The sequence below is a fragment of the Balaenoptera acutorostrata genome, chromosome 5 (assembly GCF_949987535.1).
Source record: "Balaenoptera acutorostrata chromosome 5, mBalAcu1.1, whole genome shotgun sequence".
Lineage (NCBI taxonomy): Eukaryota > Metazoa > Chordata > Mammalia > Artiodactyla > Balaenopteridae > Balaenoptera > Balaenoptera acutorostrata.
Window position 1 is genome coordinate 50,718,647 of NC_080068.1, and position 25,274 is coordinate 50,743,920.

Here is a 25,274-nt window from a genome sequence, read left to right on the forward strand (position 1 = left end):
ACAAAGGTTTTTGAGTCAGACCAATTAAGCCCATATTCATCCATTTAGTCACATTACTTTGGGCAAACAGCCCAAATATATCAAGCTTCAGTTTCCTTACCTGTAAAATGGGAACAATTTTCTTTTACACAGGGTTTTCTTTGAGGATTAGAAATAAGGATTGATAAAACATGTAGCACAGTACTTGGTGAGTAACAAGTGCTCAACTCACACCAGCAACATCATCGTCTCTAAAGCAGGATTTCTCAACCTCGGCACTATTGACAATGACATTGTTGTGAGAGACTCCCTATGCATTTTAGGATGTTTAGCAGCATCCCTGGCCTTTACCCACAAGATACCAGTTGCACTCCCTTACGTATCCTCAAGTTGTGACAACCAAAAATATTTCCAGATGTTAACAAATGTCCTCTAGGTGGCAGGAGGGGCCAAACTGCCCTTAAGAACCACAGTCCTAAGATTTATTATATGCTATATATCTACATGTATTATCAAGTTTTGTTTCTTTTGGCTGCGCCACATGGCTTGTGGGATCTTAGTTCCCCGACCAGGGATCAAACCTGGGCCCTCGGTAGTGAAAGTGCAGAGTCCTAACCACTGGACCACCAGGGAATTCCCTCAAGTTTTAAAATTATACAGAACATAACAATCTTCTTTTGATGATTCAAAAAAATTTTGAGATTCTCGTAAGGTTACTATTAGTGAGTATTACCACCAAGATGCAAAAGATGTTTAAAAAAACGTATATCCTATGATATTCCCAGAAACATGCTTGTCTGTAAGCGAATCCTGTTACTGATATTTTACCTTATATCTCTTTCTCATAAAAGTTGCATGCAATCTCCCAAAATAAGTAGTTACTTGAGTTTATGGTTGTTTGGATGCCAAATAAAAATAAATTTCCTGCATTTTTAACATTAGTAAACTATTAATTTTTGCCCTTCAAGTTTAATTTTTTAGATTAATGGTGGCTTCAGAAGAATTGTTTAGGGAAGCAGTCATTATTTCCACTGAAATATTTCCATTATTTCAGGAAAAACAGATAGGGGGGGCATGAAGGAATGAAAAAAAGTACACTTGAAAGCTATCTACATGTTACTGCACAATTATTATGTCAAGGGTATTAAGTTAAGGTGGCAAAGGCTTGATGCTACAAAGGTCTAATATTAATCAGAAGGAAGTCTAATACTCAAACATAACTAGCGTGGACTCAAGGGACGATATCTATCATTGATCTGCTTAAAAGATTTCCTGTTGTTCCATTGGGAGCAGATAAAATCCTGTGCCCTAATTATTCAAACACCTCTGAATGTAAAGTTTTGCATGGTACATTGTGGTTTTCAATGCTCAAAGTTGAATTTACCATGGAGTTGGAAAAAAACTTAGACTGGGTAAGTAGCAAGAGTGCACACCCTTCCCATTTTATTTGCAAGGTGACATGATGATGGAAAGGGAGATGACAAAGAAATTGGAAAAGATATGGAAATTTGGGAGCTAATAAAATCTTCTGAAAATCTCCCTCTTTGGAATCAGCTATGAATAAGAGCCCTGATTCCCATGGTATGGTAAATGCCCTATATCCAATAAAATTTCACAAGATTCACTGGGCTAATGAGCCTATCTTGTTTTTACCTACCCTGGAACCCTAACAAACCATGGCTCTGTGGCGGATGGTACCAAGAACAAATAATTAGCCAGATTCTAATGAAATTCTATAGATAAAAAAGCAGATAAAGAAAACTACAAAAAGTGGCCCACACATGTGAAGAAAATAGCTCTCCAAATATGTGAGAAATCTATGTTGAAAAGGCAATTAACTTAACTGTCCCCACCTTAGAACTGTTTCCCTCTAGAAAGTACTATCACAGCAATGCAATGACCTAATTGCGATGCTTTGTAGGGCTATTTTGCATTTGCATATTTTTATATTTATTGCATGAAACAACTCTTGGGTATATAATTAATAAAATGCTTTTGAAATATAATTTATTTTACAATGGTTTTTATTTGAGTAGTGTGGATACAGTAGAGAGTATAAACTCAACTACAGGGGCAAGACAGTAATGTATGTGAATGAAGCAGGCCAGGTATAAGACTACAGACAGGATGGAGAGTACGTGCCCGATCTAAGGAAAGCAGCAGTTACTCAGCTCCAGCTGACTCTGCCGTGGGAGAATGCAGGCCCAGGTGTTGTCGGTCTTCAGATTTTTAAAAAGAGAAGTTTAAAATCTAAAAACTGATGCAAAACCTCCCAATTTTTAATATTAGGAACTTATTTATTATTTAAAATACTAAGTGGCCAATCTTGCTTATAAGACAGATAATGCCCTTGGGCCCAAAGATTGTGACTTCTAGAGAAGAGCTCAAAATAAAATTCATTGACATTTGGGAGAATATTCAAAAACTTGTAAGTTAATCTTAAAAGGAAGGGAGGAAGGGCTTCCCTGGTGGTGCAGTTGTTAAGAATCCACCTGCCAATGCAGGGGACACGGGTTTGAGCCCTGGACCGGGAAGATCCCACATGCTGCGGAGCAACTAAGCCTGTGCGCCACAACTACTGAGCCTGTGCTCTACAGCCCGTGCTCCGCAACAAGAGAAGCCCGCACACCGCAACCAAGAGTAGCCCCCACTCGCCGCAACTAGAGAAAGCCCGCACACAGCAACAAAGACCCAACGCAGCCAAAAATAAATAAATAAATAAAGGAAGGGAGGAAAACCATATACAGACTTGATGGATTCTTCCTATGAAATATTTAAAAAATGCTGAAATATTTTTATGTGGATAAATACAAACAATTAAGCTGTGGGTTTAAGCCTTGGTTAGTATTTCTCGAAATGCAGGATTGTGTGGCACGTTAACAGGTATCTCATGAAAGCAAGTGCAGGTGTACAAATGTATTTGGATTAAACAAAATTGAACAGGTTTCTTTACTGCAGGATTCTCAGTATTTACTATACTAATGTAAATTTTGTGAAGTTTCAGAGCGGGATATACTATGTTACGTTTATTTAACCATAGACACCTTTTAATACAGAGAACTCTAGGTCTTTTGTGCTATACTTTAAGAAACATAGGTTTAACCCAAGAAAAAGCTTAATTCAATGTATGCATTGAGCACACGCTAATAACTTAGCAGGAAGTAGACTTAATACTGTGCATTGGATTTATTCTGTAGCTATACTGTATAAAATACTATAGCTTAGCAGTATATAATTAAGATCTATGTTTTGAATTGAACTAGTAAAATATGATCCAGTTACAGGAATCTACAGCTCCTTCTGGTTTAATATTGTCAACTAAAAAAGTGTTAGTGAGATATACTCTACTTCCTTTAAGTTATAGTCTTAAGACAGCACTTCTGAATTTTAATGTAGAGTCCTACAAAAATTTGCTAAGCAATTAAAGTAACATACAAAGCTATTTTGACGTAGAAGTAAATTAAGCTAAAACTACTACACTAATTATATCTAAAGGTTGTAAACCAAAACTAGATTCATGAAATATTATATCTATTTCACATGAAAGCAAAGGTGTGAGACAACTAACCATCCTTTCTCATCCAATATATTTAAAAAGTTCTAGAGCTAAGTCTATTTTTTACATCCTATAGCTGATATACTACTTGGTATACTTATCATAACCTGTAAAAGTAAATGTCCCTTTACTGTAAGATAAATGAAAAATTAAGAACAAAATGGCCCTTTGATATTATAGTGAAAATAAACCTATGACAGGTACATGAAATTAAAGATTGCTTTTTAAAAAGTCCTTATATACCTCTGGAAACATTTCAGGCCTATTTATGTAACTGGCTTTTAACTAAATATTTGTATATACATTTATTCTTCATATGTATTTACAGTTGTATTTTTTCCAGTGGTATAAACAATATTAAAAAACATTCTGGACCTTCTCTTTGGAACTCCACTCCATATCAAGTTCATAACCCATATTATGGAGGACAAAACGGCTTTATAGAAAGAGATATTCTAATAAAAGTAGTCCTATCTCAGAGTGAGGGAATATCAAGTAACCTTCTTTTACACTGTGGTCAATTAGTTAAACAAGTACACCTATATTTTTTTAACATTTGTCTGTATCGTATAAACTAGTTATATAAATTACAAGATTTAATAAAGAATCTAGTCAGAAAAATGGCCATAATTTATTAAATCAGAAATCTATGGAATACAAAAATATGTATCAAAAAAAATCCTGTTACCCTACTTACTAGCCAATACTATGTAAGTTACATGATCACTGGGTTTTCATTTCCTCATCTTTTTAGAAAAGACAAAAATGTCACCTACCTCACAGGTTGCTATGAGGATCAAATAAGATAATGGACATAAAAGCACTGTAAGATTTAAAGCTCTATACAAATATGATGAAATAATAATAGAAACAATGACTACTGATCTGTACTACTCAACAAGGAAATAGCATTGTCACAAGAGTCAAGGCATAATGCTCAATATTATCTGCTTTCAAACAAGGGGTTCAAATTTCACAAAAGGTAATGCTATACAGCTTAATAAGTTAGTTTCTTTGTTAGTTTCTTGTTAGGTATAGGCAATTTTGTTATGTACCATTTTAAACCTACTTTAGAAAAGGACTTTTCCTTCCTCATTTTAAAAAGTTAAGGATCTCACGAAAAATGGTAAAACAAAATAAAATGTGGTTACTTAAATTATGAGGAAAAGAAGTATCAATGTTAAAAGTAAATGGAACTTGAAAAGGACCACCAGAAAAAAGAAAGACAGTATTGGTGAGTTTTATAAATTAATATAAAAAATGTCAGTAACCAGACATTATTGTGCATGCATTATTTTAAAGGGACAATATCAACATACAAGTATTCTCTGAACTGGAATACCTTCCAGTTCTTATTGAATATAGGTAAAATTTATATGTATACATATATATGTATACATTTTCAAATATTATTTTTATTTTTAAATAAACTGCCTCAAAATTTTTTCCCCAGGAAGTATATAAAAAGTAATTCGAATAGATTGTCCTACCAGAGAAAAAGCTTAATTTTGTTAAAATACGCACTAGAATATTTTCTGTGTTCCGGAAAATAGATTTAGTAGCCATAGAGACAATAAATAGTAATATAAGATTATCAAATATTCCTCTTTAATGAAGAAATTCTTACATAGTGAAACAAATCTCAAGATTTTTTGTACCAGCCAGAAGAAACTCACTTGACAGTGTCCTTTTATATTATCAGAAATTATGCCTAAAAGCATCATGCATATTAAATGCAATCTTTTACCTTCAATATCATCTGAAAAGGTAGACAGAAATAAATAAATAGTGGGTGATAAAAAAACTTTCTTATGTAATAGTATTCACAATAAAATAAATAAGAGCTTAAAAACATCAAATAAACAATATAATCTCTTGAAAGAAGAGACTCATACTCATTTTACTCAAATCTGAGATATCCTAATAGAGATACAGCATATGCTATAAATGTAGGATTATGAGACATATTTATCAATAAATTGAAGGGTTATTAAAATATCCTCAAGGTAAAGAACTCTAAAATGAAGTTCATTATGGCAGCTAAGAATTATCTTTTGATGAAGCAGTAAAGAGAGAGTATCAATAACAGAACTGAAGGCCGTATTTCTCAATATCTAGATTTTTAAAAATTGACTCTTTCAGGCTATTACCCTAACTTCATATTTTAATCTTTCCTAGAAGAAATGATTCTACTACTGTTTCTCCAAAGAATCGTTTATCCTGTTTCATCCAAAGAATCATTTTTAGATGTTGAATTAAAAATAAGGAGGCCAAATACATTAAGGGAAGCAAAAAGTTAGACTTTAAACATTATTAGATTGCAAATTTATAATAAAGGAAAACTACCTAATTGATGCTATATAGTTTTTTAAAACACAAAAAGTATCACTACAAATTAGAAAAGAGCTAAATTTTCCACCTGAAACAACTAAGAAGAGTCTTTTTCTTTAATGTTTTCTAACAAGTGTATTGTATCTAATTTTCTCATCTGAGAAATGACTAGGAGAAATAAGTATCTTTATCTTCAAAGTGTGTTCTTGCGTGTACTGTATTTAAGTATTGTCATGTGACCGACAGCCTCTTTTTCCATGGGAACCAAATTATGTTTGCTAAAGATTTTTTACTAAAGAAATTAATAAAGTTAAATTGTCAGCTAGGTATCACAGAGAAATAAAAATTTAAGAAAAAGGATATTCAAGTCTAAGAAATTGTGACTATTCAGCACAGCCCAGTTTCAAATGTTCCTACTACTGGTATTTTGTGAAGTTAATATCTACATATATTTCTGTTCTACTGTTATTTCAATAAAATATGTGCAAACTCAATATTATCTACATTTCCTTATGCCTTGTCTACTCAGATTTTGGAAGACCCTATAACTTCCATCTAAATTAGACATAAAATGCATGAATATCGCCCTTCTGATTGTCTAGAAAAATGAAAGACCCACTGTGTCCTACTACAACAGCCAATGTGATATGAGGAAAGCACTCTTCAACAGCATTGTAAAATGTTACTCAGTGCATGTTTTTACAATAAATGGAACAAAATGTATAGACTTCCAGTCAAGTATTTCACATGCTGGGAGTTCCCTGGTGGGCCTAGTGGTCAGGATTCCAGGCTTTCACTGCTGTGGCCTGGGTTCAGTCCCAGGTCTGGGAACTGAGATCCTGCAAGCCGCGTGGCGTCACCAAAACAAAACAAAACAAGACAAAACCTTCTAAATTTAAAAAATTGTTGCTCTTTATAAGTTAACGTAAGTCTTATGTGAAAAGTTTAAGTATATATCAGGAAAAACCCTCTAACTTCATATTGCTCACCAGGTAACATATTAATAAAATAGTCTGATTTTTAATCAATAGCCAAAAATGATTATTTAATCTAGAGAATACTAATATTCATTCTGCTCAACTAAAATCAATACAAAGAGAGGGAAAAATATTTGTTAAAAAAGAAGAATCTAATTCCATCTCCAAATCACATACAAAGCAATCATCTTAAAGATATTTTTCTGGAACTAAGCTAATGTCTTCCCTTTATTGATGAAAAACAAAAACCAAAAAGCAGAAAACAAAAAAAGAAGAAAAAAAGAAAAAATCCTTATAAATAAATTTATAAAATAAATTCAACCCTAAACCAGCAAAATTGGCACAATCCAGTTGATTTTATGTACAGAGAACACAGTAAAAGAAACTTACCTACTTCTTCTTCTTCATCATTAGATATTATATTATATAGTGTGTCCAAAGCATAACCTATTATTTCAGAATCCGAACTGGAAGAAAGAAATTATTATACTTATACACTGCTAGTTAGAGTATAGCTGTTATGACCATTTTATACTCTTATTTAACAAGACTGTAGGAAATATTAATCCCATTTCTGAAAACCTACCCTAAGAAAATATCAGAGTGCAAACTGTAAAGATGTATAAAGGTTTATTTTTATTTATAATAGTGAAAAATTAGAAGCAACCTACATGTCTAATAATTTTTTTAAAAAGTGTGGTAAATCCATACCTATAGCAACAATTATAAAATGTATTTTTAAAGAATGTTTAATGACATGGTAATTAAAACACCCTTGATTTAGTGCCAGTAGGAAAAAACTGAATATTAACAATTAATGTGCAGAATGATCCAATCTAGCAAAAAATATATATATACATTCATGTGTGTCTATATATATTTTAAGAAAACCTTATAAATAAATTTGTAAATTAAACCCAACTTTAAAACCAGCAAAATTAGTACAAGCCAGGTAATTTTATAAGTCTGTATGTTTACATATATGCTTTATAATATATATATAATCTTTATATAACACATATAATGTTTATATAAACATAACAGTGTTATCTCTAGTTGGACCTCTAGAATTTGTTTCCCTGATTTATATCTTATTTTCTAAAAAAAAAAAAAAAAAATCTTATGGTAAACATGTACTATTTATAATGTCAGGAAGTGTAAGATTTTTTTCTTTTTTTCTTTTCTCTTTTGTTTCAGGAAGTATAAGATTTTTTAGTTGTTGATAAACAGACAAATTTTGAAAGCATGATGGAGGATGATGGCATATAGAGTGAAAAGCAAGGGTGAGATACAGGTCAGAAAGATCCAGTGAATATGAAGAAGTGACTAGGAGTGAAAGCAAAGATGAGGGACAAAAGGGGTCACAACCAGAGGATATAAATCTCAAATGAAGTGGGTCTTTAAAATTATTATTATTTATCATTCTTGTTTTTGAGAAATTTTGAGGGACATCTTTTAAGAGACTATTGAGAAAGTAGGAACAGAAGGGAACTTCCTGAAAATGAAAATCCAACAACTAACATATGTAACGGTGAAAGACTAAATGCTTTACCCCTAAGATGAGGAACAAGATAACGATGTCTCCTCCAGCCACTTCTATCCAACATTGAACTTGAGGTTCTAGCTCGAGCAATTAGGCAAGAAAAGGAAATAAAAGGCATACAGATTGGAAAGGAAGAACTAAAACTACACCTATTCCCAGATGACATGATCCTGTACACAGAAAATCCTAAGGAATCCACTAAAAACCTATTAGAACTAGTAAACAAATTCAGCAAAATTGAAAGACATATGCTCAATATAAAAAAAAAAATCAGGGCTTCCCTGGTGGCGCAGTGGTTGAGAATCTGCCTGCTAATGCAGGGGACACGGGTTCGATCCCTGGTCTGGGAAGATCCCGCATGCCGCGGAGCAACTAGGCCCGTGAGCCACAACAGCTGAGCCTGCGCGTCTGGAGCCTGTGCTCCGCAACAAGAGAGGCCGCAATAGTGAGAGGCCCGCGCACCGCGATGAAGAGTGGCCCCCGCTCGCCGCAACTGGTGAAAGCCCTCACACAGAAACGAAGACCCAACACAGCCATAAATAAATAAATAAATAAATAAATAATTAAAAAAAAAATCAGTTGTATTTCTGTATACTAGCAATGAACAATCAGAAAATAAAATTAAAAGAACAATTCCATTTAAATAACATAAAAAAGATTTAAATACTTTGGAATAAATTTTACTAAAGTACAAGACTGAAAACTACAAAACACTGTTAAAAGAAATTACCTAAAACTCAAATAAATGAAAAGGTAATCTGTGTTCATGAATAGGAAGATGTAATGTTGTTAACATGGTAATATACCCCAACTTGATTTATAGATTCACACAGTCCCTATAAAAATCCCAGCTGCCAGCTGATCATAAAATCTGTATGGGAATTCAACGTATCCAGAATAGCCAAAATAATCTTCAAAAAGAAAAACAGAGTTGAAGGGCTCACATTTTCTGATTTCAAAACTTACCGCAAAATTATAGTAATCAAGACTGTGGCACTGGCATAAGAACAGACATGGAGATCAACAGAATAGAGAGTCTAAAAATAAAGTCTAACATTTATTTCAATTGATTTTTGGCAAGGATGCAAAGACCATTCAATGAGGAAAGAACAATCTCTTTAGCAAATGGTGCTAGGACAACTAGATATCCACATGCAAAAAAATGAAGCTGGACCCCTACTTCACACCATATACAAAAATTAACTCAAAATGGGATATAAGATCTAAATGTAAGAGCTAAAGCTATAAAACTCTTAGAAGAAAACACAGATACAAATATTCAAAGCACTGGATTAGGCAATGGTTTCTTAGATTTGACACCAAAAGCATAAGCAAGAAAAGATAAAACAGATAAATTGCATTTTGTCAAAATTAAAAACTTTTGTCCTTCAAAGGACACTATCAAGAAAATGTCCTTTGGGGCTTCCCTGGTGGCGCAGTGGTTCAGAATCCGCCTGCCAATGCAGGGGACACAGGTTCGAGCCCTGGTCTGGGAAGATCCCACATGCCGTGGAGCAACTAAGCCTGTGCACAGCTACTGAAGCCCGTGCGCCTAGAGCCCATGCTCCGAAACAAAGAGAAGCCACCACAATGAGAAGCCCGTGCACCGTAATGAAGAGTAGCCCCCGCTCGCCGCAACTAAAGCCCTCGTGCAGCAACGAAGGCCCATCACAGCCAAAAAAATAAAATAAAATAAATACAATAAATAAATTAAAAAAAAAAAGTGTCCTTTGACGACCCAAAGAATGGGAAAAAAAATATCTGCAAATCATATGTCTGTTAAGGGACTTGTATCCAGAATGTATACATACAATTGAATAATAAAAAGACAAGTAACCAAATTAATAGCAGGCAAAAGACTTAGACATTTCCCTAAAAAAGATATACAAGGGGACTTTCCCTGTGGTCCAGTGGTTAAGACTACACGTTTCCACTGCAGGTGGTCCGGGTTCAATCCCTGGTCAGGGACCTAAGATCCCTCATGCCTCAGGGCCAAAATAATAATAATAATAATCATTAAAAAAAATAAAAAAGATACACAAACGGTAAATAAGTACATGAAAAGATATGCAACATCGTTAGTCATCAGGTAAATACAAATCAAAACCAAAATAAGATGCCGAGTTACACCCACTAGGATGGCCATTTTAAAAAAGGGACAGTAACAAGTGTTGGTGAGGAGAAACTGGACCCTTATACACTTCAGATGAAGATATAAAATGGTGCAGCCTCCATGCAAGAGTTCGGCAATTTCTTAAAAAGTTAAACCACATGACCCAACAACTGCATTCCTTTGTATAAAACATATGTTCACACAAAAACGAGTACACAAATGTTCATAATAGCATTATTCATAACAGCCAGTAAACGGAAATGTCCCAAATGTCTGTCAACAGAAGAATGGATAAACAAACATGGTATATCCATACAATGGAATATTATTCAGACAAAAAAGGGATGAAATACTAATACATGTTATAACACGGATGGACCTTGAAATATTATGCTAAGTGAAAGAAGCCAGACACAAAAGTCACACATTGTATGATTCCATTTATATGAAATGTCCAAAACAGTCAAATTTATATAGATACAAAGGAGGTTGGTGGTTGCTAGGCACTGGGGGGAGGAGGGAATAGGCAATGACAACTAATGGATACTGAATTTCTTTTGAAGTGATGAAAATGTTCTGGAATTAGATAGCGGTGATAGTTGCACAACTTTGTGAATATACTAAAACCGTTGAAATGTACACTTAAAAAAAAAACCCAAAAAACTACTGAGGTGTCATGGTTTGGAAACACCAGTTTCCATCAGACAACTTTCAGGCCCTGAGTGTGGGACTTGGGAGAATGAGTAGTCTCTCCTCAAGATGGCTATAAGAGAAGCAGACCCATGGACAGATGGAGAGTTTCAAGCCAGGCCAAGAAAGGGAACACAACTCTCTGTGATGTAGCCAGGCATGAAGGGGATTCAGTTGAAGGATTCTGAGAGTGTTAGTTAGGCCAAGAGCAGAAGCATAAAAGAGTAATGAAGATGAGAAGTGGAAAGAGACGGCTGCACAATATAGACCTTTGCAATCAGTGAAGTTAAGAAAACACTCACAGAACATTTTGAGAACAGAAGATAACAGATAAGTATTGGAAGCAAATGGAAAGGGAATTTAGCACAAGAGAAGGAATGAAACACAAGAAGGCTCAGAGAAGTTTGGCTTTGTTTGTTGCCTAAGGGTCATAATAAAACACCCATCAGCCTCTAACATGATCAATTATTAGTTCACACATTCACCAGGCTATATGGTACACCCTATTTCCAAACATGGTACCTGGCACACAGTAAATGTGCTATAAATGTTTTAAAAAATATATTTCTTAACCTTTATATCTAGAGTATCTACACACTTATTTTCTACTGTGCGCTAAAAATGACAATAAGGGCCACTTTACATAGAGGTAGGTTCTGTTTTCCATATCAAAATGTTAGTCGTTTCATTACCAACTTTATAAGACTCAGTGAGAAAATGTATACATAGAGACACATGAAATAAAAAAGAAAAATTATATGTATGTATAATAATCACACTGAAGTTTTTCTGACCTAAGGCCCATTTTCTCATAACTTGGAATATTGTTTAAAGCAGGTAACTGACTTGGGTTACTTTATTAGTTTTCTACTGATGCTGTAATAAATTACCACAAACTTAGTGGCTCATACAATACAAATATAGTACCTTACTGTTCTGGAAGTCAGAGGTCTGAAATGGGTCTCACTGGACTAAAATCAAGGTCTCAGCAGGGCTGCCTTCCTTTCTGATGGCTTTAAGGGGAGAATCCATTTCCTTGCCTTTTCCAGTTCTAGAGGCCTCCTTTCATCTTTAAAGCCAGCAAAGACAGGCTGAGATCTTCTCATATCACCTCATTCTGACCTCCTCTTCTGCATTCCTCTTCTACTTTTAAGAAGCCTCAGGATTATACTGGGCCCACCTGGATAACCAAACATAATCTCCCCTATCTCAAAATCCATAACCTAATCATATCTTCAAAGCCCCTTTGCCATCTAAGGTAACATTCATAGGTTGTGCTGGTAGAATATAAATATCTTTGGGGGAACCATTATTCTGCCTACTGCAGTTGCCCACTCTGGTGTTAATAAAACAGACAGTCCTGACATATCCAGTGGATTTATTCAAACACATTAGAATTAGTAGGCTTTGAAAGGTAGACAATGTGGGTTACACTGAGGAGGACAGAAAAGGTTCTAACTGGTATGAACAAGCAGCTGGGCATTGCTGAAATATAATTACAAAAGGGGTTATGAGGTTAGACAAGCAGCATCTTGATCTTTAAAAAGCTTATATGCTTTGCTTTGTTTGAGGAACTTGGACTTCACACTGCACGGAGCTATGAAATACATTAAATAGGTGAGTGATAGAAGATTTACATTTCAGACAGAAATGTAAATGAAATGAAATTCTTGAAATGAATGGAAGGACAAAGCGATCAGAGGCAAAGAATACAGTTTGAGGTGGTGGTGGTTTTAAAATATGTCAAAAAAACCTCTCTGATACAGCTCCTTTCAAAAGGTGGACCCTAATTCTCCTCTTTTTAAGTGTAGGCTGTATTTATTTACTTGCTTCTAATAAAATAAAATGTGATGGGACTGATGATATGTGACTTCTGAGACTAAGTCCTACAAGGCATTGTGGCTTTGTTCTGTCTCTAGGATCACCTGCTTTGGGAGAAGCCAGTTCCCATATCATGAGGATGATCAAGCAGCCCTACAGAGAGAGCAACAAGGTGAGGTACTGAGGCCTCTTGCCAACAGCAGTGTGAGTGAGCCATCTTGGAATCAGATACTCCAGCCCCAGTCAAGCCTTCAGATGACTGTACTCCTGGACGACATCTTGCATGCAACCTCATGAGAGACCCTGAACCAGACCACCTAGCTAAGCCACTTCTGAATTCCTGATCCACAGAAACTGTGACATAAATATTTGTTATTTTGAGCCAGTAAGTTTTGAGGTAATATGTTATGCAGCAATAGATAACTAATACAGCAGCTATGAAAATGGCTTAAGTGATTGATATTGAGAGCCAGAACTAAGCCCAACAATGGAAATGAAGAAAATTCACGGATTCCAGCTTCTTTTTTTGTCTGGATGGGCATAATGGGTTAAGGAGAGGGATAAGTTCAGCACAAATCCTCCAGTTTCCTGTTTTAATGGAAAGGTGCTAACTGGGATGAACTTGGGTCAAAAGGCAGTTGAAGTGGATTGGGCGGGTAGGGGGGATGTGGTGGAACAGGAGTAGGACAACTAGAGACAAATTAACTTTTGAACATTTATAATTTAAGATACCTCTGAGAGCTCTTGATATGGTAGAAAAGTCTGTTGAACAGCTAAAGCTTTAGGATATATTTATTAACTAGGGGTAAAATTTGAAAATTATTCATGTATAGTTGTTAATTAAAACCAAAGATGCAGATACTCTCCTAAAGAGAAATTGAAAGAGCAAAAACTAGGCTGAGTGATTTTTCCCTTAAGACATCATTCTATTAGTACAGTTTATTTCTCTCCCCCAAAAAAGAAAGTCTGAATAACTGATATACCATAATATTCATATTATATTAGAGAACAGTACATTATAGTATATCTGAACGAAAATCAACAGATTCACTTGGTCAATTCAAACTCCAAATTTTAAGCCTTTAATTAGCAGTAACTTCATTACATTTTCATATAATGGAAAACTTTCAACCCCTGAAGGTTGAGATTATGTCTGTCCTAATGCTTAGTTAGCACAGTGGTTTGCACCTAGTATCCAATAACTGTTTACTGAAATGACAACTGAAAGTAAAAACTTAATAGCCTTAATATGTCAATCGTTTCTGGAATAGTGACTCTAAAACAAATTAATTAAAATTTCAAGAAAAATTAGGGAGAAAAATCATTAAATAGAGACATACCGATCTGTTTGTAAAACATGGATAAGATGTTCCATAGCTTGAATACCCACTTCCAAGCGATATTTCTGCACAAAAGAAAAATGTTATTTAAGTAACTAATATCCAACTTAATAAACTTAATAACTGATAAAGTGTTACAGACCTTAGATAATGATTTGAGAGCACGCACAGCATTTCTTCGATCATCCAGTAAAGTAGATGAAGCTACTCTATCACAAAGCTTTTGAATCTGTCAGGGAAAAATGAAATAGCATTAATAGAATAAAAAGAACAAAAAAGAAACATGAAATTTTCCCCCAAATTTATACCATTTATTTTGGAAAAAAAAAATCAATAAATGGGATGTCATGGAAATAGTCTTTACACAAATCGAAATAACTAGGTAGTATTATAATCTTGTTACAGAGATCAAATAGATTTTTCACAGAGACTTGAAAAATGAAAGTGGTGGAAGAGAAGTCAAATAAAGTAAGTCATATAAATTCAGGAATTAAGAGAAATCAGTAGAACCAGAGCTTTCTAAACATACCTATTACAGCTGTTTGAACCAAGAGGGTTGCCTAATCCATTAGGGTTATGGTATATGATGGGAAGTTAATAAAAGAAAATTGTAAATAATCATTGTTTACATCATAACTTCACCCTAACGCTTCCACTATATATTTGAACGGGAAAAGTCAGACTGTTTATCAAAAATTTAAAGTGTGCCTCAAAATCTAGAAAGGTGAAATGTTCCAAGCTTTTAATAAATGTGCAGGAATTAAAATTTGAACTGAACTTTAAAATAAACCTTGCAGCATTATTTACAATAGGAAAAAATTGGAAACAACTGTCCATCAAGAGAAGAAAAACTAAATAAATTGTGGTACATTCTTCAGTTGAATACTATGCAGCTACTCAAAAAAATTAACTGTACTGACATGAAAATACTGTGATTTAATAAATAGTGGGGAGGACTTCCCTGGTGAGGCAGTGGTTAAGAATCCTCCTGCCAATGCAGGGGACACGGGTTCGAGCCCTGGTCTGGGAAGATCCCACACGCTGCAGAGCAGCTAAGCCCGTGCGCCACAACTACTGACCCTGTGCTCTAGAGCCCGCGAGCCACAACTACTGAGAATGCATGCCACAACTACTGAAGCCCGCGTGCCTAGAGCCCGTGCTGCGCAACAAGAGAAGCCACCGTAATGAGAAGCCCGTGCACCACAAAGAAGAGTAGCCCCCGCTCACTGCAACTAGAGAAAGCCCACGTGCAGCAACAAACACCCAAACACAGCCAAAAATAAATAAATTAATTTAAAATAAATAAATAAATAAATAGTGGGGGGGGAAGAGCAAGTGGTAAAACTATATGTAAATTGTGAGCCCACTGTAGCAAAAGTACCAAACTGTGTGTGTATGTAAAATTGCATTAAAAAAGAATTTGGAAACTTAAAACTATAAAAACTTCTAGAAGAAAGCACTGGAGAAAATCCTTGTGACTTTAAAGTAGGCAAAGTTTTCTCAGACATATACTAAGAGTGTAACTGATAAAAGAAAAACATGGTAGTTTGGACTTCATCACTCCTGTTCTTCAAAAGACAGTGTTAAGAGAATGAAAAGATAAGCCACAGAATAGATGAAAATACTTGGAAAACATCTGATAAAGAACAGTTTTTTAAACCACTATACTCAGGTCCTTTATAGCTCTAACAGTTTGTTACTATTTTGTTATTATTTATTCCTTAATGACAGTTCTTAGTAAGATTCTATAAATATGATTTTGGCATAGCACAAACTTTTGCATCCTATGTATTGAAATTAATGGCTTAAATACATATAGTGTTTTCCAAATTATGTTCTATAGACTTCCGGTGTCCCAGAAGATATCAAAAGACTTCCTATGATCACAGAACCAGTGGGAAACACAAGGTTATACAAAATTAAATATGTTTCTGCACTGTAGGATTTCTAGAAGTCTTTACTATACTGATTTGCATTTCTTCATACTGCAAATGCAGTATGTTAACTGAGCTTAGCTTTACTTTTTGATTTAATTCATTCTAACTACTAACATTTTGAAATTATTCCTACCTTAAACTGTATTTACTTCATAGTAATTATATTGACTTTCCAAAATGAAACTAAAACTTTCTCTTTATTAAATAATTGGTTGATAGTTTTTCTACTATAATTTTTTTTTTTACCATGAAAAAAACTACATAAATATCTCCTGAAAAGAGATAAATCTCAGTACTCTCAGCTTAAAGAATTTCTTAGGCCAAAAAAGTTTTCCTGAGTATGAGTATAATTTCTTCTACTTGGGTCTTGCTGATCTTTTTTTTTTTTTAATTTTTTTTTTAATTTTTGAATTTTATTTTATTTATTTTTTTATACAGCAGGCTCTTATTAGTCATCAATTTTATACACATCAGTGTATACATGTCAATCCCAATCGCCCAATTCATCACAGCACCATCCCCACCACCCCGCGGCTTTCCCCCCTTGGTGTCCATACGTTTGTTCTCTACAACTGTGTCTCAACATCTACCCTGCAAACCGGTTCATCTGTACCATTTTTCTAGGTTCCACATACATATGTTAATACACGATATTTGTTTTTCTCTTTCTGACTTGCTTCACTCTGTATGACAGTCTCTAGATCCATCCACGTCTCAACAAATGACCCAATTTCGTTCCTTTTTATGGCTGAGTAATATTCCATTGTATATATGTACCACCTCTTCTTTATCCATTCATCTGCCAACGGGCATTTAGGTTGCTTCCATGACCTGGCTATTGTAAATAGTGCTGCAGTGAACATTGGGGTGCATGTCTTTTTGAATTATGGTTCTCTGGGTATACGACCAATAGTGGGATTGCTGGATCATATGGTAATTCTATTTATAGTTTTTTAAGGAACCACCATACTGTTCTCCATAGTGGCTGTATTAATTTACATTCCCACCAACAGTGCAAGAGGGTTCCCTTTTCTCCACACCCTCTCCAGCATTTGTTGTTTGTAGATTTTCTGATGATGCCCATTCTAACTGGTGTGAGGTGATATCTCATTGTAATTTTGATTTGCATTTCTCTAATGATTAGTGATGTTGAGCAGCTTTTCATGTGCTTCTTGGCCATCTGTATGTCTTCTTTGGAGAAATGTCTATTTAGGTCTTCTGCCCATTTTTGGATTGGGTTGTTTGTTTCTTTAATATTGACCTGCATGAGATGTTTATATATTTTGGAGATTAATCCTTTGTCTGTTGATTCATTTGCAAATATTTTCTCCCATTCTGAGGGTTGTCTTTTCTTCTTGTTTATGGTTTCCTTTGCTTTGCAAAAGCTTTGAAGTTTCACTAGGTCCCATTTGTTTACTTTTGTTTTTATTTCCATTACTCTAGGAGGTGGATCAAGAAAGATCTTGCTGTGATTTATGTCAAAGAGTGTTCTTCCTGTTTTCCTCTAAGAGTTTTATACTGTCTGGTCTTACACTTAGGTCTCGAATCCATTTTGAGTTTATTTTTGTGTATGGTGTTAGGGAGTGTTCTAGTTTCATTCTTTTACATCTAGCTGTCCAGATATCCCAGCACTACTTATTGAAGAGACTGTCTTTTGTCCATTGTACATTCTTGCCTCCTTTGTCATAGATTAGTTGACCATAGGTGCGTGGGTTTACCTCTGGGCTTTCTATCTTGTTCCATTGATCTATGTTTCTGTTTTTGTGCCAGTACCATATTGTCTTGAATACTGTAGCTGTGTAGTATAGTCTGAACTCAGGGAGCCTGATTCCTCCAGCTCCGTTTTTTTCCCTCGAGACTGCTTTGGCTATTCCGGGTCTTTTGTGTCTCCAAACAAATTTTAAGAATTTTTGTTCTAGTTCCGTAAAAAATGCCATTGGTAATTTGATAGGGATTGCATTGAATCTGTAGATTGCTTTGGGTAGTATACTCATTTTCACAATGTTGATTCTTCCAATCCAAGAACATGGTATATCTCTCCACCTGTTGGTATCATCTTTAATTTCTTTCATCAGTGTCTTATAGTTTTCTGCATACAGGTCTTTTGTCTCCTTAGGTAGGTTTATTCCTAGGTATTTTATTTTTTTGTTGCAATGGTAAATGGGAGTGTTTCCTTAATTTCTCTTTCAGATTTTTCACCATTAGCGTATAGGAATGCAAGAGATTTCTGTGCATTAATTTTGTATCCTGCAACTTTACCAAATCCATTGATTAGCTCTAGTAGTTTTCTGGTGGCATTTTTAGGATTCTCTATGTATAGTATCATGTCATCTGCAAACAGTGACAGTTTTACTTCTTCTTTTCCAATATGTATTCCTTTTACTTCTTTTTCTTCTCTGATTGCCGTGGCTAGGACTTCCAAAACTGTGTTGAATAATAGTGGTGAGAGTGGACATCCTTGTCTTGTTTCTGATCTTAGAGGAAATGCTTTCAGTTTTTCACCATTGAGAATGATTTTTGCTGTGGGTTTGTTGTATATGGCCTTTATTATGTTGAGGTAGGTTCCCTCTATGCCCACTTTCTGGAGAGTTTTTATAAAAAATCGGTGTTGAATTTTGTTGAAAGCTTTTTCTGCATCTATTGAGATGATCATATGGTTTTTGTCCTTCAGTTTGTTAATATGGTGTATCACATTGATTGATTTGTGTATATTGAAGAACCCTTGCATCCCTGGGATAAATCTCACTTGATCATGGTGTATGTATGATCCTCTTAACGTGTTGTTGGATTCTGTTTGCTAGTATTTTGTTGAGGATTTTTGCATCTATATTCATCAGTGATATTGGTCTGTAATTTTCTTTTTTTGTAGTACCTTTGTCTGGTTTGGTACCAGGGTGTTGGTGGCTTCATGGAATGAGTTTGGGAGTGTTCCTTCCTCCGCAATTTTTTGGAAGAGTTTGAGAAGGATGGGTGTTAGCTCTTCTCTAAATGTTTGAAAGAATTTACCTGTGAAGCCATCTGGTCCTGGACTTTTGTTTGTTGGAAGATTTTAAATCACAGTTTCAATTTCATTACTTGTGATTCGTCTGTTCATATTTTCTGTTTCTTCCTGGTTCAGTCTTGGAAGGTTATACCTTTCTAAGAATTTGTCCATTTCTTCCAGGTTGTCCATTTTATTGGTATAGAGTTGCTTGCAGTAGTCTCTTAGGATGCTTTGCATTTCTGTGGTGTCTGTTGTAACTTCTCCTTTTTCAATTCTAATTTTCTTGATTTGAGTCCTCTCCTTTTTCTTGATGAGTCTGGCTAATGGTTTATCAATTTTGTTTATCTTCTCAAAAAACTAGATTTTAGTTTTATTGATCCTTGCTATTGTTTTCTTTGTTTCTATTTCATTTATTTCTGCTCTGATCTTTATGATTTCTTTCCTTTTACTAACTTTGGGTTTTGTTTGTTCTTCTTTCTCTAGTTCCTTCAGTTGTAAGGTTAGATTGTTTATTTGAGATTTTTCTTGTTTCTTGAGGTAGGCTTGTATAGCTATAAACTTCCCTGTTAGAACTGCTTTTGCGGCATCCCATAGGTTTTGGATCATCGTCTTTTCATTGTCATTTGTCTCTAGGTATTTTTTGATTTCCTCTTTGATTTCTTCAGTGATCTCTTGGTTATTTAGTAACATATTGTTTAGCCTCCATGTGTTTGTGTTTTTTACGTTTTTTTCCCTGTAATTGATTTCTAATCTCATAGCATTGTGATCAGAAAAGATGCTTGATATGATTTCAATTTTCTTAAATTTACTGAGGCTTGATTTGTGACCCAAGATGTGCTCTATCCTGGAGAATATTCCGTGCACACTTGAGAAGAAAGTGTAATCTGCTGTTTTTGGATGGACTGTCCTACAAATATCAATTAAATCTATCCAGTCTATTGTGTCATTCAAAGCTTCTGTTTCCTTATTTATTTTCATTTTGGATGATCTGTCCATTGGTGTAAGTGAGGTGTTAAAGTCCCCGACTATTATTGTGTTATTGTCAATTTCCTCTTTTATAGCTGTTAGCAGTTGCCTTATGTACTGAGGTGCTCCTATGTTGGATGCATATATATTTATAATTGTTATATCTTCTTCTTGGATTGATCCCTTGATCATTATGTAGTGTCCTTTCTTGTCTCTTGTAACATTCTTTATTTTAAAGTCTATTTTATCTGACATGAGTATTGCTACTCCAGCTTTCTTTTGATTTCCATTTGCATGGAATATCTTTTTCCATCCCCTCACTTTCAGTCTGTATGTGTCCCTAGGTCTGAAGTGGGTCTCTTGTAGACAGCATATATATGGGTCTTGTTTTTGTCTCCATTTAGCAAGCCTGTGTCTTTTGGTCGGAACAATTAATCCTTTCACGTTTAAGGTAATCATTGATATGTATGTTCCTATGACCATTTTCTTAATTGTTTTGGGGTTGTTTTTGTAGGTCCTTTTCTTCTCTTGTGTTTCCCACTTAGAGAAGTTCCTTTAGCATTTGTTGTAGAGCTGCTTTGGTGGTGCTGAATTCTCTTAGCTTTTGCTTGTCTGTAAAGCTTTTGATTTCTCCATCGAATCTGAATGAGATCCTTGCTGGGTAGAGTAATCTTGGTTGTAGGTGCTTCCCTTTCATCACTTTAAGTATATCATGCCCCTCTCTTCTGCCTTGTAGAGTTTCTGCTGAGAAATCAGCTGTTAACCTAATGGGAATTCCCTTGTATGTTATTTGTCACTTTTCACTTGCTGCTTTCAATAATTTTTCTTTGTCTTTATTTTTTGCCAATTTGATTACTATGTGTCTCGGCGTGTTTCTCCTTGGGTTTATCTTGTATGGGACTCTCTGTGCTTCCTGGACTTAGATGACTTTTTCCTTTCCCATGTTAGGGAAGTTTTCGACTATAATCTCTTCAAATATTTTCTCGGGTCCTTTCCCTCTCTCTTCTCCTTCTGGGACCCCTATAATGCAAATGTTGTTGAGTTTAATGTTGTCCCAGAGGTCTCTTAGGCTGTCTTCATTTCTTTTCATTCTTTTTTCTTTATTCTGTTCCACGGCAGTGAATTCCACCATTCTGTCTTCCAGGTCACTTATCCATTCTTCTTCCTCAGTTATTCTGTTATTGATTCCTTCTAGTGTATTTTTGATTTCACTTATTTTATTGTCCATCTGTTTGTTTTTTAATTCTTCTAGGTGTTTGTTCTTTACTTCTTCTAGGTCTTTGTTAAACATTTCTTGCATCTTCTCGATCTTTTCCTCCATTCTTTTTCCGAAGTCCTGGATTATCTTCACTATCATTATTCTGAATTCTTTTTCTGGAAGGTTGCCTATCTCCACTTCATTTAGTTGTTTTTCTGGGGTTTTATCTTCTTCCTTCATCTGGTACATAGCCCTCTGTCTTTTCATCTTGTCTATCTTTCTGTGAATGTGGTTTTTGTTCCACAGGCTGCAGGACTGTAGTCCTTCTTGCTTCTCAGGTCTTGTACATCTTTTGATAATTTTTTTTCTAGGTAGTTAGAGCTACCTAGAAAATAGGGAGTAACTTCCTGGGTTTTCCTAGCCCTAGACCTCAAGCACTGGTTCTGAATCTGAGATTCCCATCTTGCTTAGAGTACTTAGTCCTAGTCCTGCAATGCTTGAACTCTAGGATCAGCCCCATTTTTGGTTGGTGTACAGAGAGACTTGTGTCAGAATATGAACTTCCATGTCCAGAAGCTCTTTAGTCATTATCTGTTGAAGGTGGCTATTTAATCTGGGGGAAACACTTAGCTTTAGGAATATTGGAGGGAGATGATCATAATCCTAGAGTTTGGGGGTTTGCTTTGCTTTCACTTTCAATCTTTTATTTTGTGTTCTAACATGCGAGCCTTGTTAATTTTTTTTGGGGGGGGGAGCCACACTGTGCAGCATTGTGGGATCTCAGTTCCTGGACCAGGGATCAAACCCACGCCCCCTGCATTGGAAGCATGGAGTCTTAACCACTGGACCACCAGGGAAGTCCTGAGCCTTGTTAATTTTTTAATAAAGCTTTGAGATATACACAAAGATAATAATCTTAGGCATTATGAAGATAAATATTCAATACAAGTTAAAATAGCAATGATGTTATTTTTCATCTATCAGTCTCACAAAAATTAAAATAGTACTACCAGACATTACATAAAAAAAAAAAAATAGTACTACCATATAGTAATACTATATGATTCCATTTTTATAACTAAGAAAACCAAGCAAAACTAATCTAAGCTATCAGAAGTCAGGATGGTGGTTGCTCATGGGGGTGGGCAGTGAGTGGAAGCACAAAATGGACTTCTAGGGTGCTGGTAATGTCCTGTTCCTTGATCTGGGAGCTGGATACATAGGTATGTTCAGGTTGTGAGGTTTATGTATATGACATGTGTACTTTTCTATATACTTCAATAAAATGATTTTAAAAACAGAACTATACAGGATAGAGAAAGACATAGATTAATGAACTGGCTTATATTCTATCAGACGGAAAGTAACCTAAAAAAGTGTCAATTTGGCAAAAACTATTACAACTTAAAATGTTCATACCCTTTCCACCAGGCATTCTTATTTCTAGGAACTTATCCTTTAAAACATGCCCACAGGGGGCTTCCCTGGTGGCACAGTGGTTAAGAATCTGCCTGCCAATGCAGGGGACACAGTTCAAGCCCTGGTCCAGGAAGATTCCCACATGCTGCAGAACAACTAAGCCTGTGAGCCACAACTACTGAGCCCATGCACCACAACTACTGAAGCCTGTGCTCCTAGAATCTATGCTCTGCAACGAGCAGCCACCGCAATGAGAAGCCCGCACACCGCAACGAAGAGTGGCCCCCGCTTGCTGCAACTAGAGAAAGTCTGCGCGCAGCAACGAAGACCCAACGCAGCCAAAAACAAACAAAACAAAACAAAACAAAATGCCCACAGATACACAATGTTATATACTAGAATGTTCTTTGTAGCAATATTTTTTTTTTAATTTTTTTTATGTGGGATCTTCCCGGACCAGGGCTCGAACCCGTGTCCCCTGCATTAGCAGGTGGATTCTTAACCACTGCGCCACCAGGGAAGCCCTGTAGCAATATTTTTAACAGCTAAAAAATAAATCTAGCTTCCATCACATAAGGATATAATAAATAAGAAGTGTGCAACCCTGATGAGGGCCCTTACCAAACCATGCTGGCACCCTGATCTCAGACTTCCAGACTCCAGAACCGTGAGCAATAAAATTATGCTGTTTATTGGGGAAAAAAAAAAGGGGCGGGGGTGGAATCTAAAGGTTCCTCCACCAATCAGAAAACATTTAACTAACATACAGTACACATACACTATGCAGTTAATCAAATGAGTAAAGCAGATCCACATGCACTGACATGAAAAGATGTCCAAGATACATTAAGTGAAAAAAGAAAACAGTTAATAGTATATTTAGCGTAAGCTCATTTTGGTTTAAAACTATACCATTAATAAACTATGTGAATACTATAAAATTCTTAGAGGAAAACATAGGCAGACACTCTCTGACATAAATTGCAGCAAGATCTTTTTCTGATCCACCTCCTAGAGCAATGAAAATAAAAATAAACAATGAAAATATGAAAATAAACTAATTAAACTTAAAAGCTTCTGCACAGCAAAGGAAACCATAAACAGAACGGAAAGACAACCCACAGAATGGGAGAAAATATTTACAAACAGAGCGACCGACAAAAAATTGATCTTTAAAATATACAAACAGCTCATACAGCTCAACAGCAAAACAACCAAAACAACCCCAAATCACAAAATGGGCGGAAGATCTAAATAGACATTTCTCCAAAGAAGACATCGAGATGCCCAAAAAGCACATGAAAAGCTCAACATCACTAATTACTAGAGAAATGCAAATCAAAACTACAATGAGGTGTCACCTGACACCAGTCAGAATGGCCATCATCAAAAAATCTACAAACAATAAATGTTGGAGAGAGTGTGGAGAAAAGGGAATCCTCCTACACTGTTGGTGGGAATGTAAATTGGTCCAACCATTATGGAGAACAGTATGGAAATTCCTTAAAAAACTAAAAATGGAACTACCATATGACCCAGCAATCCCACTCCTGGGCATATATCCAGAGAAAACCATAATTTGAAAAGATACATGCACCCCAGTGTTCACTGCAGCACTATTTACAATAGCCAAGACATGGAAGCCATCTACATGTCCATCAACAGAGGAATGGATAAAGATGTGGTATATATATATGTATGTATGTATATATATATATATATATATATATATATATATATATATATATGTAAAATGGAATATTATTCAGCCATAAAAAAGAATGAAATAATGTCATTTGCAGCAACATGGTTGGACCTAGAGATTGTCATACTGAGTGAAGTAAGTCAGACAGAGAAAGACAAATATCATATGATATTGCTTATATGTGCAATTTAAAAAAATGATACAAATGATACCAACTTGTTTACAAAACAGAAATAAAGTCACAGATGTAGAAAACAAACTTATGGTTACCAGGGGGCGGGAAAGAAGGGAGAGGGATAAATTGGAAGATTGGGATTGACATATACACACTACTATATATAAAATAGATAACTAACAAGGACCTACTGTATAGCACAGGGAACTCTTCTCAATGCTCTGTAATGACCTATATGGGAAAAGAATCTAAAAAAGAGTGGATATATGTATATGTATAACTGATTAATTCTGCTGTACAGCAGAAACTAATGCAACATTTTAAATCAACTATACTCTAATAAAAATTTTAAAAAAAGAATTATTAATGTGATTCTACTGCTAGAGTGAAAGTTAGGAACACAGAAATAAATAATTTTTAAAAGAAAAAAAATACTATGTGAACATGTATAGAAGAAATTAAGACTACGTACCATACTACTGTCTTTTAGTGGGTTGCTGGAAATGTTCATTTTCTATATTATTTCTGATGTTTGAATTTT

General features: G+C 35.2%; 1 protein-coding gene across 2 annotated transcripts in view; it reads right to left on the reverse strand.

Annotated features, from left to right (window-relative positions):
- The window catches only part of USO1 (USO1 vesicle transport factor), a 90,218-nt gene that overhangs the window by 48,023 nt on the left and 16,921 nt on the right, over positions 1-25,274 (reverse strand). For both annotated transcript variants that reach the window (XM_057546221.1, XM_007165556.3), the window contains exons 2-4: positions 14,493-14,579; positions 14,351-14,415; positions 7,234-7,310 (exon numbers count right to left, since the gene is read on the reverse strand). In XM_057546221.1, the coding sequence (XP_057402204.1) occupies positions 7,234-7,310; positions 14,351-14,415; positions 14,493-14,579 (229 nt within the window). The remainder of the gene's footprint in view (positions 1-7,233; positions 7,311-14,350; positions 14,416-14,492; positions 14,580-25,274) is intronic.